The 20,551-nt window shown below is 46.1% G+C and overlaps 1 protein-coding gene across 2 annotated transcripts in view; it reads left to right on the forward strand.

The window, feature by feature from the left end:
* The window catches only part of LOC143188106 (uncharacterized), a 73,841-nt gene that overhangs the window by 13,082 nt on the left and 40,208 nt on the right, over window positions 1–20,551 (forward strand). For both annotated transcript variants that reach the window (XM_076392167.1, XM_076392168.1), the window contains 2 exons: window positions 4,411–4,446; window positions 4,729–4,833. In XM_076392167.1, coding sequence (XP_076248282.1) covers window positions 4,411–4,446; window positions 4,729–4,833 — 141 coding nt within the window. The remainder of the gene's footprint in view (window positions 1–4,410; window positions 4,447–4,728; window positions 4,834–20,551) is intronic.

The raw sequence follows: 20,551 nt of genomic DNA on the forward strand, positions 1-20,551 counted from the left end.
ACGTTGAGATGATCTAGAGACTAAGACGAGGTTGGATTTGCGAGGCTAGTTAGGAAATGCAGGATGAGGAAAGTAAGCGGAAAATATAGTCAGAGAAAATTGTTCTTAAGGTCAAAGCGGAAGATGGAAAGGGTGTAGTAAAGGTGCAGTATCAGCGTTCTTTGAATCTGGAGAAAAAAAATGATCTTCGACAAAGTCTTAAGTTTAATCACTTCATGAAAATTTAGGATGATAGGGCTACCAAAGACCTTCAATAAAAATGACGCCCAAATGCATTTAAAAATGAGACACAGTAGTGATATCAGGGTCGGAAGATATCTTAAAGAACAAATGAAATGAAATGATATACATGATTGCATCTAAATCAAAAGAGAAAGTTCGGTACTTATTAAATCAAGTGGCCCCATAAATCGAGCGACGCAGATGGCCGCAGAATAGCCCGGGTAATCTACAGCTTCCGATAATTCCCCAAACTGTCTGGTAATCTTTTAAGTGGTCCCCGCAAACAGCCGGTATATTAATAGTCGACCGCGGTCGAACATTAACGGTCCGCGCATTAAATAGATATCCAGCTTTAATTCGCGAGATCGATCCCTCCTTCTCCCTCCCGCCGGTCGCTGCGCTGGCTTTACGTCGGACGCGCAGTGGCAGGGATAAATTCGAGGGTGCGGCGAGTCGCGAAAATGTTTGGTTAGCATTCGGCTTATTGGCCGAGCGAATGTTCGTGCTCTGTTAGGCATGTATGGATGGCCCCCAGGTTATAATAAAGCTAATTCTGCGGTGCTCTTGAGGCAGCTCGTGCCGCAACATGTTTTGCCTCTCGTTCCAGCATCCCCTCGCCCCTCGACGCCTTTTGCCGTTTCACCGATACACCGACCAGCTCCGACTCTTCACCTCCTCGCTCGCTACTCCGTTTCTCTCTTCCCCGCGGTCTTCCGCTGGAACAACCGAATATATTTATACACCCCTCGGAGGGTAGTGCACGCACGTTTATTAAAATGTTTCCACCCTGAAGAGCAACCGCGCTTCGTCTCTCTCTCTCTCTCTCTCTCTCTCTCTCTCTCTCTCTCTCTCTCTCTCTCTCTCTCTCTCTCTCTCTGTCGCTCGCTCCTTCTTCTTCTTTCCCTCGCCTTCTGTTTTCACGTTCTTTTCATTGTTCCGATGCGAATAGGCGCTAGCGAGTCAGCACGTGCACGCTTTTTGAGTACTCGCGCGGCATTAGGGTCACAGTGGCGAAATTGGTCGGAGAAGCGTGCTAGATTTAATTAGAAGAACGTTTTGAAATCGAACGTTACAATAGTAATGAGATGCATGAATTTTATCGTGGTCCCCTTGTAGTTTGAGACTCTCGATAAGCCGTGTTAAGCCTATTGAGTGATCGCTTCCTACGTGTACCCTTGTTCTTCGTTTACTCGAACGGAGTAAAATAATACAGCTCTGCAAACATTGAACTCCGAAGGAGTCGAAACTCCTCGACGACGGATTCGTAGCCAGGAACTTCTCGAAGATGTTGTAGCGCGGAAAGTTTTAAGTGCGTGTCTAGGTTCTCCAAAAGTTTGGTTCCTTCTGTATTCTCGTGTGCCTGATCGGGGAGTCAACTTGTTTTGCATATTTCTTTGAACGGAAGCTCGTGTGTTCGTGCTTTAGCAAATTTAAAATGTTCAAGGCGAACTTTAAATTACTTAATACGATGTTCGCGTTAACGTAATCGTAACGATTGTAGGAGTAACGAGCGGTATAAAAAATTAGTTCTTAGATAATATCTGGAGGGCGTCTACGCGCAGCGTGAAGTCGTGATAGCTGGCTAAATTCATGGAACGAGCCGTACAGCTCTGACAGGCGCCGTGTTACGATCGATTAAATGAACAGTCCAGACGGGGGGTTCAACGACGCCGTTGCATTAATTAATTCCCGGGTGATCTCAATTAAAATATTAATTACAGAGAAACAATGACCCGCTGACGGGACCAGGCGCCGATGAGGATGGACCTGTCTTCTCTCTTCCCTTTTGCTTCCCCTTCGATCTCTGACCGCGATGAATCAGAGAAGGCATCGGTTGCGATGCTATTACGATTGCTCCGTCTTTCTGTGGTCTTAGTGGTCTTATCTGATAACGGCGTCATTATTGACCAAGGGTTTCGCGATCTTCACCGTTTCGAACTTGCCAGCTTGTCTGATCGTTCACAAACTCGTCCTGCCAAGACAGGACGAGAACATTTGCATATTTCTTATCCAAAATATTAAGGGAACAAGTGTCTCCCCACTGGTAGTCCAGGCGAAGATCTCTGCTATTCAAAGTTGTCTTGAGAGTTGGCAAAATCTATTGCACGGTGAAGAAGATTCTAATGTAATGTTTCGTGTCGCCAAGTTACAGTTATCGGTGTTAAGCAATAAGTGTCAGTACTTTGCATTTATGTAATGCTTATTAAAGTGACAAGTAAAGTAAAGATCAACAAGAAACAGAGTGGCAAGGTTTCTTGGACATCATGAAAACAGGTCCTCTTCCCAGTCTCTTTAAGCGTAGAGGGTCATTCAGATCTCCGATGCGAAGGGAAAAGAAAGCAACAACCGAATCTGTTTGCGGTTCACCCGCGCGGTTATTGTTAAGTCGGTCAGGCAATAACAACCGCTTATTGAAAATATGATTGTCGAATCACTGATGGCGGATAAGGCGCGGGACACGTACATAATAAAGACTATCTCCTCTCAGGCCCGTGTATATCAATGCGTTTGTACAGAGGAAGGAGAGAGAGAGAGTGCATTTTTCGCTGGGAGAGTGGCCGTGGCACACGAAAGCTGGGAACGTACCTCGCTGCACCACCTGACGCGACGGGGGGTCAGAGGTTCTCATTCAGCTGTCCTCGAAGGGGGCTGGGGTATGAGAGGGGGGCGAAATATCACAGTGACACGCGAGAGATCGTCGTCAACGATCGGGCATGTCGCCTCGCTGGACGCGAGCATCGAGCAAACGACAGGATTTAAGCGAAATGAAATTAAGCGAGGAACGCGTTCGGTATGCGAGTGAATCGCGGCGGACGACAGCCGCTGATCGCCGTTCAGATTCACGATTTCACTTAAGGACACGCGAGGTGGTGTCGATCGATAGAGATATATCGGGCTCGGCTAATGATGACTCGACCAAATTCGTGCGCGCACCCTGCCCCCGCCTCGTTGTTGAAAGTAATTTACGAGGAGTCACGATTGATTCGGATACGAGTGTCGATGTGAGCACCTCGAAAAACGGACGATGCAGCCGTGACGAGTGAAAATACAAACAGTTTAACAGGGATGAGTAGTCGTTTAACGTTCTTGGGATCAGCCGCTCCTCACCACCTTCTTTCTTTTTCTCCTGCCTCTTCCTTCGCATCGCGTGAACGTTGGACATTGCTGCGAGAATTGCCACGGAAATGGTATGAATGGCGCCCTGTGTCAGTTACCTTAAGCGGAATTTCACTGATAAAATTATTCCTTTCGACGAAGTGGTTGATTTTATCGAAATACCTAGGTACTTCTGAACGCAAATTGGACAGTAAATTAGTTGACTTTAGTATTCTTTGTAATGAGTACTTTTGCAAGGCTCTGCTAAGGAGAATATGTTAGTATACAGGATTTCCATTACTTCCATTTCAAATTAGAAATTCCATATTAAGTGCTCAATAAGTGGAAATCTTAGGCATAGAATAAGTGTACCAATTACTTTGTGCAGACCCATTACCCTTCTTTGCACGCAAGACTGTACATTAAACTATACCTACTTTCAATTTAATAGTGCTACAGGAGGGGAAGAGGGGCAGCAATTGGACAGCACACAGTAATTGTCACTGTTACCCTAGTATTCATAGAGAACGCGATCACTACTTCATCTGTAGGTACTACATATTTCATTTGACACGAAGTACTCTTTCATTTTCGAAATATTTATGGGAGCTGCCGACCAGCTTACTGGCAATACACCTAATCGTATCTCCACTTGCAATAGCCAAACAACGATCCGCAGGAAGTTCGCTATTGGCCGACGAAAAGCGTGGTCTGCGTGGACCCGCGGTGGTCGACAGGGGTTGCGTAAGTTGGTCCAGCCTCCCGCAGTCTTGCGTCAGAGAATCAATTATTGGATCCGTATATCAATCTGATGGGCGAAGCGCGTTCGTGGTACGCGGCGCCCCGCTGCTTTTACGCATTTTCTTCTCCCCTTCCTCCCCTTCGCCCCGGGTGTTCGGTAACCGCGAGCACGCATCGCTCGACGAGAAAGAGAGAATGCACTGGTCCGTATGGTCCCAGCGCCATATAGAGAGAACCGACCGGTTCTCTTCTCGTCCACGGTTTGCCCCGTCGCGCGTGACGTAGCGCGTAATGTTGATTTTTCGAGCAACGGGCCCGGGCAACTGACTGACTCTCTTCTTTTCCCCGCAGGGTGCCGACGAGGATGACAGCGCTTCCGTTGCCTCGGTAAGTTCATCATCGTCATCGTCTCTTCCGTGGCTCGTGATTATCGCGGACGCTCGCGCGCCAGTTCGAACGGAGGTGACCAGCAGGGAGGGTGGAATTCTTGTAGCGAGTCCTGCAGCCCGATAAACGCACGCGATCAAATCGAGATCTTAATTAAAATTTCCCCGTTTAATCGGGCCGCGGATCTCGGCCAGACAGTCCCGTTCCGTTCGTCCTGCGTCGCTCGATACCGCGCGAGCAACCCTCCCCGTTAATCGAGCCAATTATTGCTTTGGGAAGCAGCAACTGGACGGGAAGTCGCGGGAGTGGCTGGTCAGAGCGGCGCAAGGGGATTATCAAGCATTGGCGAAGCTGGCTGCGGAGGAACCTCGGCTGACTCGGCTCAAGGTAAGCCAAACTACGGTTTCTCATTGATTCCGACCCGTTCGTTCTCGTATCATCCGTGCGTGGAGTGATATTTCATAACTATCGCAGATATATCGCTCGTAAATTTCTTTCCGCTCGAAACGATGGCCCGGTTTGAATCGCGTGCACAGGGGTTCCGGTTAAAAAATTGTAGATTCGCGCGCGTTCGTGCGGTTATCGTCGAGGGCTACGCACAGGCGTGTTCGCGCAATGGATCTCATTGAGTTACGGCCACACCGCCTCCGGTGATAATGACAAAGGTGGCGGGCCAGAGGTTCGGAAATATAATTACGGTGTGGCTTACCGTAGGCCTGGGATCAGGCCGTTATTACACGCACGGCGGAACTTAACACCTGCGGCGTTGTAAATTCGCCGTTTTCGCGCGCCACCATTGACAGGTCAATAAATCTAAGAGCCCCCGTGGCAATCAGCCGGCCGCTGTACACCAAACCGCCAATATGTGGAGCGGATCACCACTTGTCCGATAGGAACGAGTTAAGGATTATTCACACTATTGATATTCGGTTATTAGTCTTATAGAGGTGGCTGATGACGCGGGGGAGTTCCTCGTGCGAGAATAAAGCCACTTCACTTGATTAAAACTCGAAAAGGGTTTATACTCTGCTTAACCACTCAACGATATGATCCCTATCTCATGGAGACTCGGAAATCTTACATAACAGATTAGATAAGATTTAGAATCGAACACTTGCAATTCTCGAAGAGTCAAGACTGTGTTACTACTTTTTCTCGTCGCTAATGGGATTTCGAACTCTGTGGTGTAAGAAGGATAAGTACTGATCATAACTACCTTAAATCGACAGATTTAGATCTTAATACTTCAAAATCTTAAACTTCCCTATCGTTGTACGTACCCCTAAAGAATCATCGACTCTTTATTCTCACATTAACCAACAAGGGATAAAAAGTAATTCGCGAACAACGTCGTTCCAGTTATCATGGCTCATTTCCTAGCTCAGCGAACAGTTTGAACCAGCCTTAACGGCCACTAGGGTTGAATGCCGATAGAAAAGGAAGAGAGGAAGGAATATAGGGGATGGAAGCGGTCGGAAAGTGGGGATGTTGCGCGATGGCTGGAGGTGGTCTGCGAAAAGGGGGTTGGAGGTGGCTCGACCGCACAGGGGCTGCGTGCTGAATTCATTCCGCTGGACAAGGTTGCCCCACACCCGGCTCCGAGCCACGTCGGCCTCATCCCTTGGGATAAATTGGCCGAACCCGCGTGTTTGCGGATAACATCGCCGCGATATACGCTCCTCGCCTATAGCCGCTGCGCCGCGCCGTACGAACGTAACCATACACGACCCCGTTTTTGCGACCGAGAGTCTCTCGCGCTCGTGGAAATTGGCAACGAACTCCGCTCCCGTTGTCTTTTTCGCGTCTGCTCCCCGCTGCATCCTACACGCGCCGTCTATCACGCGGACCGCTTTTGCGTTGCCTGCGAGAACAACCACCGCCACGGAAAAATGTTTTCTACCGAGAATCCTGCTTTTATTCGAGCGCCCGTTGTATCCCTTTTAGCCCGAAATTCGTATCTTTCCTGGTTAATGCCGCTGTCTGTGATAACTCTTCCGTGAGTGTACTTCCTACTTCGAAATATTATAATTAGAGGATCAGTTATCCTCGGATACTTCTACCAGAAGAATATTTCAGAAAAGGAAAATAGGGCATACAGTGTATAAAAATATACGAACTTAATTTTGGAGAATAATTAGTCCCATAGATTTAATGGAAAAGGTTTATGGATTGTAGTCGAGGGGTTCAATTTATACTATTTTCTTCATTTTTGCTGCCGTGTTCATTAAACTCGAGATTCCCCAATTACTTTGAACAATGTGTCTGTTGATGCAATAATTTGGTACCATTGATACTCGGAGGGTGTAACACGGTTCCCAGTTAAGGCTTCGACACATGGATATATATTAATCCATCGATGAATATGCAACGGTCAGGCAGCGAGAATGCGAGGCCGATGGGATGTGGGAGACAAAGTGAAGCAAACGACCGGGTGAGTGTGTCGTGGTGGGAGAGGAGGTGGAGGATTGGTAGGCATTCCAATTATTCCCTTGGTAATTAAATCAACACGGAAGCTAATCAACGTTGTTCCCACCGGTCGTTTCTCTACCCTTTGACCAATTTTTGCGCGGATAAATAAATCGGACGATTAGCAAATACGCGAGATCGTATTTTACTAGTGAGCCGTAGCGAAATTGTCGGTGAAGAATTGAAACAAAATCCATTGTCAGCCATACCTGGACAGATATCAACGAGAGCGTCGTTACGTCGTCGCGAGTCGATAAAAAATTCAGAATGGAAACTCAAACGGCCTTATTTCCTTACACGGAGCGTAATTAGCCATTTTTGGCACGTTGTTCGGTATTCTTTCAGTTTTGTTATTGTTTACGAGACAGTGTCGGGAGTCACAACGCGTAGCTTTCCTTTTCCCTCGCGAATGGTTTACGAGCCCGTATTAAAGAGCCGTTCACACACACGTGGCCTACGTGATCGGTACCCGAACGTGGTGGACGGCCATTGTACTCGCTGGGTCAGGTGTACTTCGTCGCTGGGATACCGTGTGCCCATTATACTTTATTAACGGACGCGTCTGGCATCGCGATAGATTTGCCTTTTCGATTCGTGGGTCCCTCTGAAATGCAGGACGGGTGCATCGATCTGACGTGACGTGGCCCTCTGCTTCGCGACTCCATTATACTTCTTTCTTTAAAGTCACCCAAATCCCTCGTCGCCAATTCGGCAGGTGCAGTCTCGTTGCGTTTGCCTTAAATGTATCTAGATCGGTTGGACTGTAAAGTCTCTAGAGACATTAGGGATGCAAGGTAACTTATTTTTATGCAAGGTAACTTAAAGTAGGGTTCTGTTAAACCAATATAGCATAACCTCTTTCATATTTGTGTTTTTATCAGACCTGGGTTAAGGGCGGGGAGGCTATAGTCCTGAGTCTCCCCTTTTAATCCTCCCTATACGATGCTAGAGTCATTGATTTGCTGGTGTGAGTCAAAAATGACTTCAGTTTCGAACCAGTAGTGCGAGGGTTGAGAAGGCTCATTTTTTTCATACACTTGCGTACTAAAATGAATTTCTATAAATACTTGAGAACAAAATTATTTTCGATTTATTACTTTTCTTCAAAAGTTACATTTATTATCGAGCTTTGACGTCTGCTGTAGCCTAAGGATTGAAGAGTGAAAAAGTAGGGAATATTTTAGTATACCTAGTCTCTCCCTCTCGTTGCCCAGTCTTAGTCCTACTTTCTATGAAACAATATCCATAAATTCAAGTGAATTCGGTGCACTCAAGAAGATTCAAAAAAGGAAAGTAATTAGGAATTCCCGAATGCACCACTGCAATGTTTCCTACGCATCACGGAACACCTTGTATGTATATTGGTTGATTCTACACGACTCCGATATTCATCTGTGTATTTATCTGCTGGTACCGGTCAGTTTAATAACGCCAGGCAATCAGAAGGTGTTCCCTCCTACCTACTCCTACGTTCACCTCTCGCCACCCCGTGGTCTCCTCGCGCCGATAAATAATAACCATTTGTATCGGATTCTAATTACTCGCTCTAAGCAAACAAATAAACGGTAGAGGGTCGGGAGAGACGCGCCGTGAGAGGCAGCTTTAATGTTATGGTGGCTGCAGGCTGATTTAAGGAGTGTGGGACCGCCCACCTCGAAGATGCATCTTCGAGGCCGAGGATCGGGTCCACCTGTTATGAGTGTTTCAACGCCACTGTTCGCTCTTCCTTTTTCTCGATTGCTTCTCGATACCCCGCTTGCGATACGGGCCCGTGAAAAATGTCGAAAATACCGTAGCCTAATTAAACAACCAGGAACCGTGAGAGCGACCTTCTGTGCAGTCTTCCTAACCTTATTTAGTAACACATCGTAGTGACTTACATATAAAACCTCTTCCAGCATAGTCCCGTAGCGTATCATCACAAAATGGACGAAGTGCTAGTAGAAGTGAAACTGGCATGTGTATCGAGCCGATCGATTCGTCACTGACCGATGACAAAAATGATCGATACGAAATATGGCAAAAAAAGAAGCGTCTTCGCTTAAAAGGTCCTCGAAAAATGCCGACGGTAGTTCGTTAACGGTGGGCTATTAGCGGGCGTAACGCACGTCCTGGCAGCGTCGCAGGACTAAGTAAACCCTGGCTAACAAGGAGGCGTATCCGACGGCCAAGAATGATCTACCGATCCAGAGTTGGCATTATTTCGTTCTCCGTTTCTTCCTCGGATGAAGCCTCTTCTTTCTTACCCTCTCGACCCTTTTCTCGCTCCAACTCGCGCGTACACGCATACTCGTCGATCTGCCTACCTATAGCTCGAATACCCGCAGCTCCTACCTACGCCCCCGAATATTAACGCCGTGATTTATGCGCGTAATTATCTCTAGTTATTTTCTCCGGAGGGCCCGGTGCTTTCGTAGCTTGTCTTCGTAGCTGCTGGTGCTGCTGCCACCGCTGATACACAACAAATTAACTATGCTCCTTCTTCCGCCTCTCCTTAGACTGTGTCCACCTTTCAACAGTTTCCACCCGTGGCGTTATCCTGTTGGTTGCCTAAATGAAAGGTCGAAAAGATCGTCTAAAGTCTAAGTCCTAAGTACTTGATTATCTAAATTTTCGTCTTTGTTTCAACGATTTGAAGAAGCAGCATTGTTGTAATCAGAGTTTGTAGATCAGGCGGGAGAAAGTTTGCTGCTGTTTGTCATGGGGAAGGCAAAAGACTGATAGTGGATCAGCAATGAAGGGACTCAATGGAGCAGGCAGAGTGTCGCAGATCGGGGGCGCCAGGGAGGCGTCATCTTCCCGTGGCATCGTCTTCTGTGGCATTCTCCGACGGCTGCTGATTCTTCCTTCTTTTGGCGATTCCATCTTTCTCTTCTTCTCGCTCTAATAGTCTTCTAGAATTTCACGTCTCGTTTCGCCTCGGTGTCCCCAGCATTCGATGCCTCCGCTACTCACGCTCGAATTAGTCTACGTTCGCATAGTATCTACTTCGAAGACTGAGTACCTACACGCCCGTTTTAATCGACGAATCCGCTGGCAGGCTCGAGCCAAGATAAAAGGAACGAAACGAGCGAAATTTCAAAAAGACAATGGCCGAAGGAGGTTGGCCATGAAACTCGAGAATTGCTATAAGCATTTTATATAAAAGCTTGGCCTGGTACGAGAATTTGAGCTGATCCCGGGCAGCGGCCCGTGAACGCATGTGAACCTCGCAGACAAAGTCACTTACATGAATATCGCTATTGTGTTTCGGTAGGCCCTCTTGTAGCCAAGAAAGTGGCTTCGATCTTGCTGTAATTATTTAGTTTGCTTTCTCTAATTTCACGACTTTCTCTGAATTGTCATTTCACGTCTCGATGCTTGCTTCGGTGTCCAAAACGGAAACACAGCACACATAAATAAGACAGAATTCAGTGCACTTGTAGTATGACTGCTCAAACATCACAACGAATCCACGCAAATTAATGAGGGTCCAATTGCATACAGTACACACATTACATGCGTTAGTATCATTGATACATATTCTACCTTTAATGTGAATGCATTGTAAACCACTAATCCACGATTTGATACCTAGATACTTATTTCTCTAAAAGAAGTGAATCGTTTCTCTAAGAATTTCATGGTTCTTGAACAATCGGTATTCACTTCGCGGCTCGTGACAGATATACTTCGCTTCACGTGATTAATGCCGTCGGTACAGGTGTACGCGTGCACGTCGTGTGACGCGTACGCGGGCTCGCACGCACGGCCGAAGTTGCTCCTCGTTTGGCCATAATTTTACCGCGCCCTGAGCGAGGCTTGGAGAAATTATGCGAGTAATAACGAGGAACGACGAAACGTCGCGGCGTATCTGGCCGCGAAATCGTTCGTGACGGCCGGTCGTCGATCGTTGCCCGGTGCATCGAGAAGCGCGTACTCTTCCAGAGGGTAGAAAAAAGTGCAGAAGGGCGTTCACCGTCGCGTGTAATATACGCACGTGTACATGCGTGCAAAGTGTAATATAATACGAGAGGCCCACTTTTGCGATGGATTCTCCACTCGAAAGCGATAGCTACACTGTCGGCCAAAAGTTTCAAGTTGTCAATTGTCATTGAAGTCATCATGCACGACGAAGTTTTTCTGTACTTGTTCGCTGTGATTTGGGAACGAGGTCGTTTTGGACACACGTTTTTATTGACTGCTTTTTCATACAGGGTGGGTGGAAAATCGTGATACAACCGATCAGGGTGTAATTCGATGTAGAAAAATCAGGAAAAATTTGGTATTCAATTTTTCATCGAAGGTTTCATTTTTGAGAAAATCGAATTTGAAGTTTGCTCAACTATGCAATACGATTGACTTATCGTTTATTCTATTACCGGTTGTCTCTGTCCGTGCTAGTGTTTATAAACATTGATAATGATAAGACACTTTCTTTAATACTGTTATACAGTCGTCAACTATGACTACGATTTTCATGACACGATACAAATGAGCCAGTCTCAGGTGACATTTACTTCACTCTCTGTATGAGTTTCCTATCCGGATGTCGGCAATTAGCAAATTTTTCTGCGTAATACTACTTGCAGCAGAAGTGTTACATCCACAAGCTGTCAAAGCGAATAAGATGTCAACATTTCCTCGATTAGAATACCTTGCCATAACTTAATAATTTGTAACAAATAAAACGAAATGAACTGTTACGCAGTCTGGTAAAGTATGACTTCTGTCAGGCATTGAACTATCTGGGTATTTCCTACAGTATCCTATCATTATGAATGTTTATAAACACTAGCACGGAAACTTCAAATTCGATTTTCTCAAAAACGATGCCTCCGTTGAAAAAATTGTATTCCACATTTTTTCCTTACTTTTTTACGTAGAATTACCCCCTGGCCAGGTGTACTACAATTTTCCATCCACTCTGTATTTTATTTGTGCCTTGAACCCATCGCTGCGACATTTCCCACATATTAGGAAACACCCCGTATATCGATGTCACCGTGGAGTCCGCTTGTTCGCACTGTGCGCCGCTAATTAGCTTCAAGACCGATGGCTATCAGTCCTGCCACATGTCCTTAAAGTGGCGAGCTCAAACATCCGGTACGCCCTTTCCGTTCGTAAACTCGGTCGGTTCCTTGGCCGTGCAGGAATCCATGGCCACTTGAGCATACACCCTGCCCACGTCCACCCCTCTTCATTACCGTTGTATCAGTTAGCGATGTGATGTCAAACAAACGACCTGCAAATGCGAGTTGCCTCGCCTCGAACGCGTCGCAACTTAGTCGTATCGATGCGTGACAACAGCTGTGCGCTTTAAAATTCATAATATACGCGTGTTACCCCTATTCTGATAATTATACTGGCATGTTAGGTCGGATTATCGAGTGCTGCCCTTTTTCACCCTTCTTTTCGTTCGTGGCTCAGCCATTGAATATTGACAAGCACTATTACTCGAGCAGAGCAATGGCGAAAGCAAATTCAGGTCCCATGACGTATCTTCATATCAGTAGATATAGTTATTTCAGTTCATATTAAAACACTAATTCTGTCTATCGATCATCGTAATTCAAGACTCCTCGATTCTCCCTTCAGAATTCGTATTTCACGCTCCACTCGATTGTTCTTCTCGCAAGCAACAGTACTGCATCTAACGCACCAAATTACACGGACCGTGTACAAGAAGGTGGATGCAATTAGCAAACGGAGCTCATTATGGAGATTCCTCGCGCACTTAAATACTTAATACAGGGCTGAGCGTATGGGTCTCGTTTGAATTCGTATGGAAGCCCGTGGTACTGGCACACGCTGCCAGCCCGCATAGAAGTGGAAAGCCGTTCGTTCGTAGGCGACGTACGTAAACGTGGGATCCACACAGGCGGGCTGCGTGCGCGCACACGAACGCGGCGCGTAAGAAGCCGGTGGTGCGGCCCTAAGCGGCGGACGGATCGCGTGTCGATCTACGTAGAGATATTTGTTACTTTACAGTTGTATCACGTTTTTCGCGTGGAAACAAAGCCATTGTTTGTAGTTCGTACACGCTACACGGCCGCCTGAGTCGGTCGTTCGGCGCGATCGAGGATGCGGAGCGCCCGTCGAAACCGACCTCTCTTCCTTCTGACCTCTCCACTCCCGTCGGATCTTCCATTTTGACGATCGTCGCCAAGATGGCGGGTGATTTTGCCCCTCTGTCCTTGCTGCTCTTTCTTACCAAATCTGTAGCCATTTTTTCTTTCCTGCTTCAAATTGGCAGACTTCAAGTTGCATCACTAAGGAGAGAGTACCCTCTAGCTCAAGCTAGATGCTGGTGATTAGGTTTCAGAAATATTTATACTTATAGAGATGAATAGTTTAGGTTTGGCGAGGCCAGGTATGAGTCGAGGTATTTTTGATATCAGCAGCTAAGTTTTTAGACAGCTTCCTTCCAACAACAGCATGCTTCGAGCGGAACGCACACGTAGCAGTGACGTTCGCGAAGAAGGAAACCGAGGGCGTGCACGACCTGATGAATTCGAGAGTCGCCGTTGATATTTCAGTGTCAGCGTCGGCAGTTTTTGTCATTTGTACCGGCAGCTTTAGGGTCGAATCACCATATACGTATACACCGGTTGCGTCCTCGTCACTCGGCTAAATCGAGTTTAGACTCTAATTGCGCGACGAGGGTCCCGCCATTTCGCACGCGCGTCATCCCATACATTAAATGTTCCTAGTATAATTAGAGAATCCCGCGTATTGAGAGGGAACCGAGTTCTTGACATTCGACAACAGGATCGTCATTGTACCTCCATCAAGGTGTCTTTCGTTGGGTTCTCCTAATTATTTACTGTCTCCTCTCGAATTAAACTCACCTTTATCCACAGTATTTCTTCTGAAACCTTCAGAATTGTTTGATACTGCAACCACACATTAACAAAGTTACAGACATGTCGAGCGATTAATCAAGCAACTTTTTCTCTCGCTCGGTGTTTTAGTGACCATAATTAGCCAGTTGCCACTATTATTACTAGCCGTTATCGACGTTTTATTCACGCCATAGTCGCAAACGAATCGAAACCAGAGATTAGCCGTGGCGTCCTGATGGACTCTAATTGTCTCGACATATGCACGCATTTCAAAACGTCAGAGTGGATAATCTGCTCAGGAAGCGAGCGTCTGCCACAGAGACACAAAAACTCCACCCTGGACTGGCTTGCTCGGTGAAGATTAGCCGATCGTTATCGGCATCAGTTGTCTTACGTTAACGAGCCGCTATACTTTGGGGGACCATATAACCTGACCCGAGCCGTTTTCTCCAGTTCACTTGGGGCCCATTTCCGCTTGTTCGAGTAGCCGAGGGACGATCACGCAGGTAAGACAACCGTCTGTGATCGAGCGCTGCGTAACGCAGTTAACGCGAATAACAAATACGACTGTCTCCCCGTTCGTTCCTCGAGGACGCTTGGGGTGCTCATATCAACGGTGCAAAAACGTGTTCGTAAATCTTTGTCGTCGGCCGTGCGCGCTCTCAATTTGTAAGCGGTGCTAATATATTGCGTCCGCTAATCGAGAGGCGAGCATTGTAAATCGAGGATTATAGTCGGTTGATTGCGTCTAACCGCGGACGCATAATTTATCCCTTAATTGGCCCTTTTATAGAGGCCAGTTACAGCAATTAGCCGATATATGAGAGGGATTGTTAAATGCGCTTGTTAACGTGTAAGAAAGTCCGTGTAATCGACGCGGGATCGCGTGTACCTAACGATAGAAATCGAAATTAACGTCGTTGGTAGTTTCTGTCACTCCCTGACGTTTCCTCCGAGTTGTGAGCGTTTAAGTGCTGAATGAAAGCCGAAGGACAGCTTGCGGAATTGTAGAAAGGCGCCCCGTCGTGACGTTGAACACTTGAAATCTTAGCGTCGGGGAGGAAAAACATCGGTGGAAAATTTACTGCTAATATTTTTTCGCCCGAAACGCAGTGGGCTTAAAACAGTTGGAATATATAGCACGATACCGACTCTGGAAAATTTATTAGTACTTTTCTGGCCTCATGTTACGCTCGTCGCAACACGCTGCTGCAGGACAGGGGCCTGGCGCCACTTCGAGCCCCACGGCCGTCGTTAAACGATCGTTAAGGAGAGATCGTATCTCTACCTTTGGGTCTTCCTGCCTCGGAAAAGGGGCTCGATTTCACGAATTTTCCCGGCGATTCACGCGAACTACCGCAGGGGAGAGGAGCTAATCCTGCGTTTGTAAATGCTTGCTTGAAAGCGATACCTTTACAGTCCTAAACTGTAATTGGGGAAATGATACCCTTGAACTTGAACGTTTGGTGATTATTTGTATCGCAATTCATACAACTGGTTGTTTGAATGATATTTGATCCTATTAGTTTTTATTTTGTGAATGATATCTAATCTTGTTACTTACTTTCAATCCTTTGAATACCCAGAGGTTTAGCTATTTACCTGCTGCCATGGGAAATTGCGTCACAATTGCAGTTGAGAACTTATTATTGCAAATAGATATCTATCGAGTAGGTACTTAGTAACAGAATTACAACTTTCATTGCGATTTCCTTTCGTATTGCCACAGAGCTATGTCAGTGTCACGGGAAAATTCAGAGATTTATCGCCGGACAGCTAGATATCGGTTAAGAAAGTTTGAAATGTCTCTCGAGAGGTGAATAAATACACATTAATTAATGAAGTTAGCCAACGAAATCCACGGTTTCGCGGTCGCCAGGGAGAAAGGGCCATTTCGACATGGAACGTTGTTACCCTCCGTTACGAATTGTTCATTTAATTTTGCCGAACATTTTCGGCGTTGCAATTTGGCGCTCTCGACACGCTACGTTCCGATGAATCGAGAACAAAGGGGTGAGGTCGGAAAATGAGGTGGAAAAAAATGCCGTTTTCGACGAGGGAAACGTTATTAGTATATGTGGACACGGAACAGGGATGCCGCCAGCAGTTGGGACGAGTTAAAACTGTAGGTCAAACATTTTTTCGAGATATTATCTAGGGTTGCGAACTTTTACGACGGTCTTTATTTATTGCCGCTCGGAAAGAAGATCAGCCTTTATTGCGTCTTTTCCGGGTTGCTAGAGACCCAGTTTGAGAGAAAATGAGCTGGGAAACTTTGAAATACTGAGTTGAACACATTTTTTTATAGATTCTAAACTGCTTGTAGATTGTTTACTTTTGAACTTTTTCTTCCTAAATATACATATTTAAATGGCGAATAGGAATTTTGGTAGACAAGTACATGTGTTGTCTAACCACCAATAGTCACATCTTGTGTGTCCACCGATAATAATGATATCTTTCATAAACGCCAGCAGGTAGTAATTCTAATATTTCAGATTGTATCTATATCTAGTTAGGCATTCCTACTTTTACTTTATGCATAAATTCCGAATGCGTTAAAGCATAGTCTTATTTCCTAAGGATTGGTGGTAATTTTCACTCCACCAAAAACTAAGCCTATAAGAACACCGTAAAATTCTAACAGAATTAGATTTCTGGACGCCATATTGTTAGCCAGAGCACCTACATACTTGAATAAGTTTTTTAGATTTCGTACTAGAAGTCTTGATAATTCCAATATCCGAAATGTTAATGAGTTTTTAATCTAATAACATATCTACATATTACATAAATTATACATGTATTTAAAATAGTGAGTGAATCGTTCAGAACTACCGCAGAGCTTTCACTTTTACTCCTCTCATTATTTTTGAAGCTTACTGTACCCACTGTTCCGCAATATTTTCCATCGGAAATATTTTAACGAGAGCAATGTCGAGTCCGGGATTATATCTGTTCGCTGGAGCGTTTCTGTATTGGATTTTGGGGGAATTACGAAAAATATCAATTAAACATAAAAGCGCGGGTCCGTGTCATCCGATAATGGCGAGATCGGATGGCCTGGGGCGTCGAGTAATTGGAATGACGGCAAAAGGGAAAAAGGGGAGCCAGGGGAAACAATACAGCAAATAACATAAAGCAAATTGCAGGTTCGACTTATCGTATACGCTATGGCTATAATTGGGAGTGCGAATTTAACGAATAGCCTTACATGTTTTCGATGTTCCACACTCATGTCTATCTCATACTACAATCTAAACGGTATGTGCATCCTTTTACACGATCTGCCTCGTTGAAATCATCGTTACGTTCAGCAATATCTTCAAAACCAAACCATTAATCCTTCGCACTGAAAATGGACGAGTGAATGCTTCCTAATGTTACCATTTTCTAGTTCTTTTTCTACAGTTCAAATACTTTCTCAAAGAAATCATTGTTCCCGGGCGAACACGCATTAGCTTTCACGCGTAAACGTTCATAATGTCCGTTTCATTTGTTGGCCTTCGATGACGCTCGCGGCGCTCCTTGATGCGGCAGTGAACTTTCGCTCCGGTAAGCCGCTCGATCATTCGAGTGCCGAGCAACCCTCTCCCGTCCATTTGTTTGCTCGTTGATTCGTTCGCCCTCCGGGGGTTTCGTTGATTCAAAGACGGACGCGGCGAAGAGCTGTGGAAGGAATGGCAGGGGACGACGAAGGAGGCGGCAGTGGTGAACAGCGAGCAGAAACGGTTCCCCAGCCCGCGATTCCTGCAGGTTCATTAGCGCTGCTGTCCTTTGATTAATGGCCGCCGGAGGATACCACTCGCCACCGGTTTTCTTACAGATCATTTCACCGTCGCCTATCTAGATGGTCGTTAAGATGATCCTCCTACGAGCCTCACAGCGAGGACAGGCCGCGAACGCAATCGCGCCGCTTACGACGCTTCCTATTACGAGTTTACGCGACTTATCGCCTGATACGACGCTGCGAACCTGTATCGTCTGTCATCGTATCGCTCGCCGTCTTTGATTAACGAGACATTAGTCTTCGTTGTCTCTTGTAAACAATCTTCTCTTTTGGTTGAGTGCTGAATTTCAAATTGAAATACATCTGTGATGCTAACATGTAACACAGAATATTTTTTGTCGAATATGTTAGTCACGTTTCTGCGAGGTATGAGGTAAATTAAAACTAAAGAACATATTTTTCTCATACCAGCGAATATTGAGAAGTCCCCTTTGTCTCTGAGCGTTGTGGGAACTTTTGGTTTCCGAGACAGGCTGACGCGCTTCCTCACAAAGTTATCGATTATTCGTCGCAGCCTTTGGAATTATTCATAAGCCCTCTCGAGGCTTGAAGGGTACCGCGTGTTCCTTCCTCGAGAGAGTAAGTTCGATATGAAAAGTAGACGCCTCGGATCTTCCGTGACGATGGTGTGCCTCGCAGGGACAGTCTGTCTTGGAGAATCCATCGTCTGGCTGGATGAACGAGGTTAATTCATTCATCCAGTGAGACAATGGCGGATCGGTTACACGGTGACTCGGCCGTTTATTAATGATCCCCTTGGAAATCTTCCTGCCCTTCTAATGGCTCGTTTGGATTCCAGTGTTCAGGATCGGAGCTGTAGAATATAAAAATGAGCCCACCATATCTTGTAGATATAATAAATAGTAGAATGTGGATAGATGCAAGCAAATTGGCAAAGTAGAAAGTAACAACACCTACAAGAAGAAGCGCCGGTTTTAGTCAACAAGCCTTCATAATCACTCCAACCATCAAAGTTGTATCTTATATCCAGTTTTAATATGTGCGCGAAAAAGGATCGCAAGTTAAAAAGTCTATTCCTAGAATTGTAATTTTCTTCTTATAATATACTCTACAAATTGGTTTCTTATGCTACTGCGTACCTACTTCTAAAGTGCCTTCAAGACATGTAATTTATGCTACAACGCAAAAAAAAACGTGTGTGGAAAAAAGATGTGGATTCCCGGGAACGTGGTAAAGGTAGATCTCTTGTTCGCGATCCTCGGCGTGGTTTATCGCTCGGAAAAGAAAGGACATTTCGCGTTGGGCGCCATTTTCGAAATGGCCGGCCCTGGTAGTCCTCGGCGTCGTGGACAGAGCCGCGGTGACGTTCACGACTTATGCCGACCCGGAAAGGGATGTAAGAGGAGGGTAAAGAGGTATAAGAAGGAAAGAATGGCGCCCACGCGTTATGCTAACACTAACGCTGCCGACACGGGCTGGGTGGTCCTATTCCGCTCCACCTACTCACCCTTCAGCCCTTTTCGTGGCCCACACCTTCGTCACGGGATGAGCATACAAATACGACTAATTTTATCGATCGAGGATCCCCGAATGATCTTAATACCTGATAATGGGACGACCAAGACAACGCCTTTGCAAAAGTCATAAGCCTGTGCATCGAGTACACTGTTGCATCTTCTTGCACAGTTTTTTCAGCTCGACTTATCAATTAATGCCCCAGAGATTTTCAGAGTCTTTGTAAGCATATGTAAACTATCATCAAGTTACATTTCAATATATTAACTCGTTTCCCTTTCTATGAGTTAACTGCAGTCGTTACTTAACTTTGAATCGCGATTGGACACCGTCACGAAAGAGGTGTCACCGTGCGAGTTCCTTCAGTGGTCTCTTCCGGAGATCTCAATGAGGAGAGGAAACGAGAGAGGCGGAGGTGTGAATGAGGCCCGCTCGTAGGGACGCCTCCACCCGCAGCGTTCCCCTTGTGTCAACACCTTCGACGAACCTTCACGCCACCCTACGGTTACCCGTTACGCCGTCGCACCCCTGAGCACTTCCCCAACCCTCTCACCGTCCTCCTACTCCCCCTCGCGTTCCACGCTCCTGAATTCATTCGGACGATAAACATCTTGGCCGCTCCTCGCATAATTCGTCGCGCAGAGGCGCCCATTCACGCGGCCACGACGACGCATCCTCAATGAGTCGGTGCCGCGTGAATGGTGACGGTTAGACGAGCTGGCTTACGCGACCTTGATCTCCTCATTTTCTGGCTCCCGAGGACGCTGTCATCGGTACTCCTCTGTCACCTTCACTGGGAGATTTATTTTAATTGACGTAGGTACCTAGGTACACAGTTCAGATTCCTTGACTGATTCTGTGTTATTTAGGATATCTCGCTATTAATGTTTTGTCCATGTATGGACTTTCGTTTTAGGATTAGAGGACAGAGGATTTAAATATTATTGCACTTACTGTAAGACCTTGAAAGATGCTCATAAAGAGGGCCGATGATAAACATCTTTCAAGATACCTTTTCAACTCTAGATCTCTTCTAGAACTATATTCTTGTATCAAGTAATAACAAGCTGTAGGTCGATATATAAGCAATAATATGAAAATTTTTTCTAAGAGCTCCGATTTTTCGTAAATTGAAGGAAGAACGGGGTGAGATCTTGAAGCTTGGGCAATTCCCCAGCGCGGTATTTTAACCGCGAACGATTCTTCCCCGCGAGACGAGACTAATAGCCTTCCCGGGTAAAGGTAAGACGCGTACGTGTATGCGTGTGTCTTCTCTCCTTGACGCCCACGTCCTGTGGGTCTCTGGTGCCGCGGGTCCCCCGAAATATATGAGCCAGCGGCCACGGTTCGTACCATCGAACCGGTATATGCGGTCCCAGTCCCGCCGTTTTTGACAACAATTTCCACTTAGTGCCTCCGCGCGACATTCGAGCCAGCCCCGACGATTCCTGGGGAACCTGGCCCGTCACGGCTCCAATGTCCCGGATATATTTCGGTCGGAACAACGAGAAATTTTTTGAAACGCCGCACAGACGAAACAACGTGCCAC

The sequence above is a fragment of the Calliopsis andreniformis genome, chromosome 2, assembly GCF_051401765.1.
Source record: "Calliopsis andreniformis isolate RMS-2024a chromosome 2, iyCalAndr_principal, whole genome shotgun sequence".
Lineage (NCBI taxonomy): Eukaryota > Metazoa > Arthropoda > Insecta > Hymenoptera > Andrenidae > Calliopsis > Calliopsis andreniformis.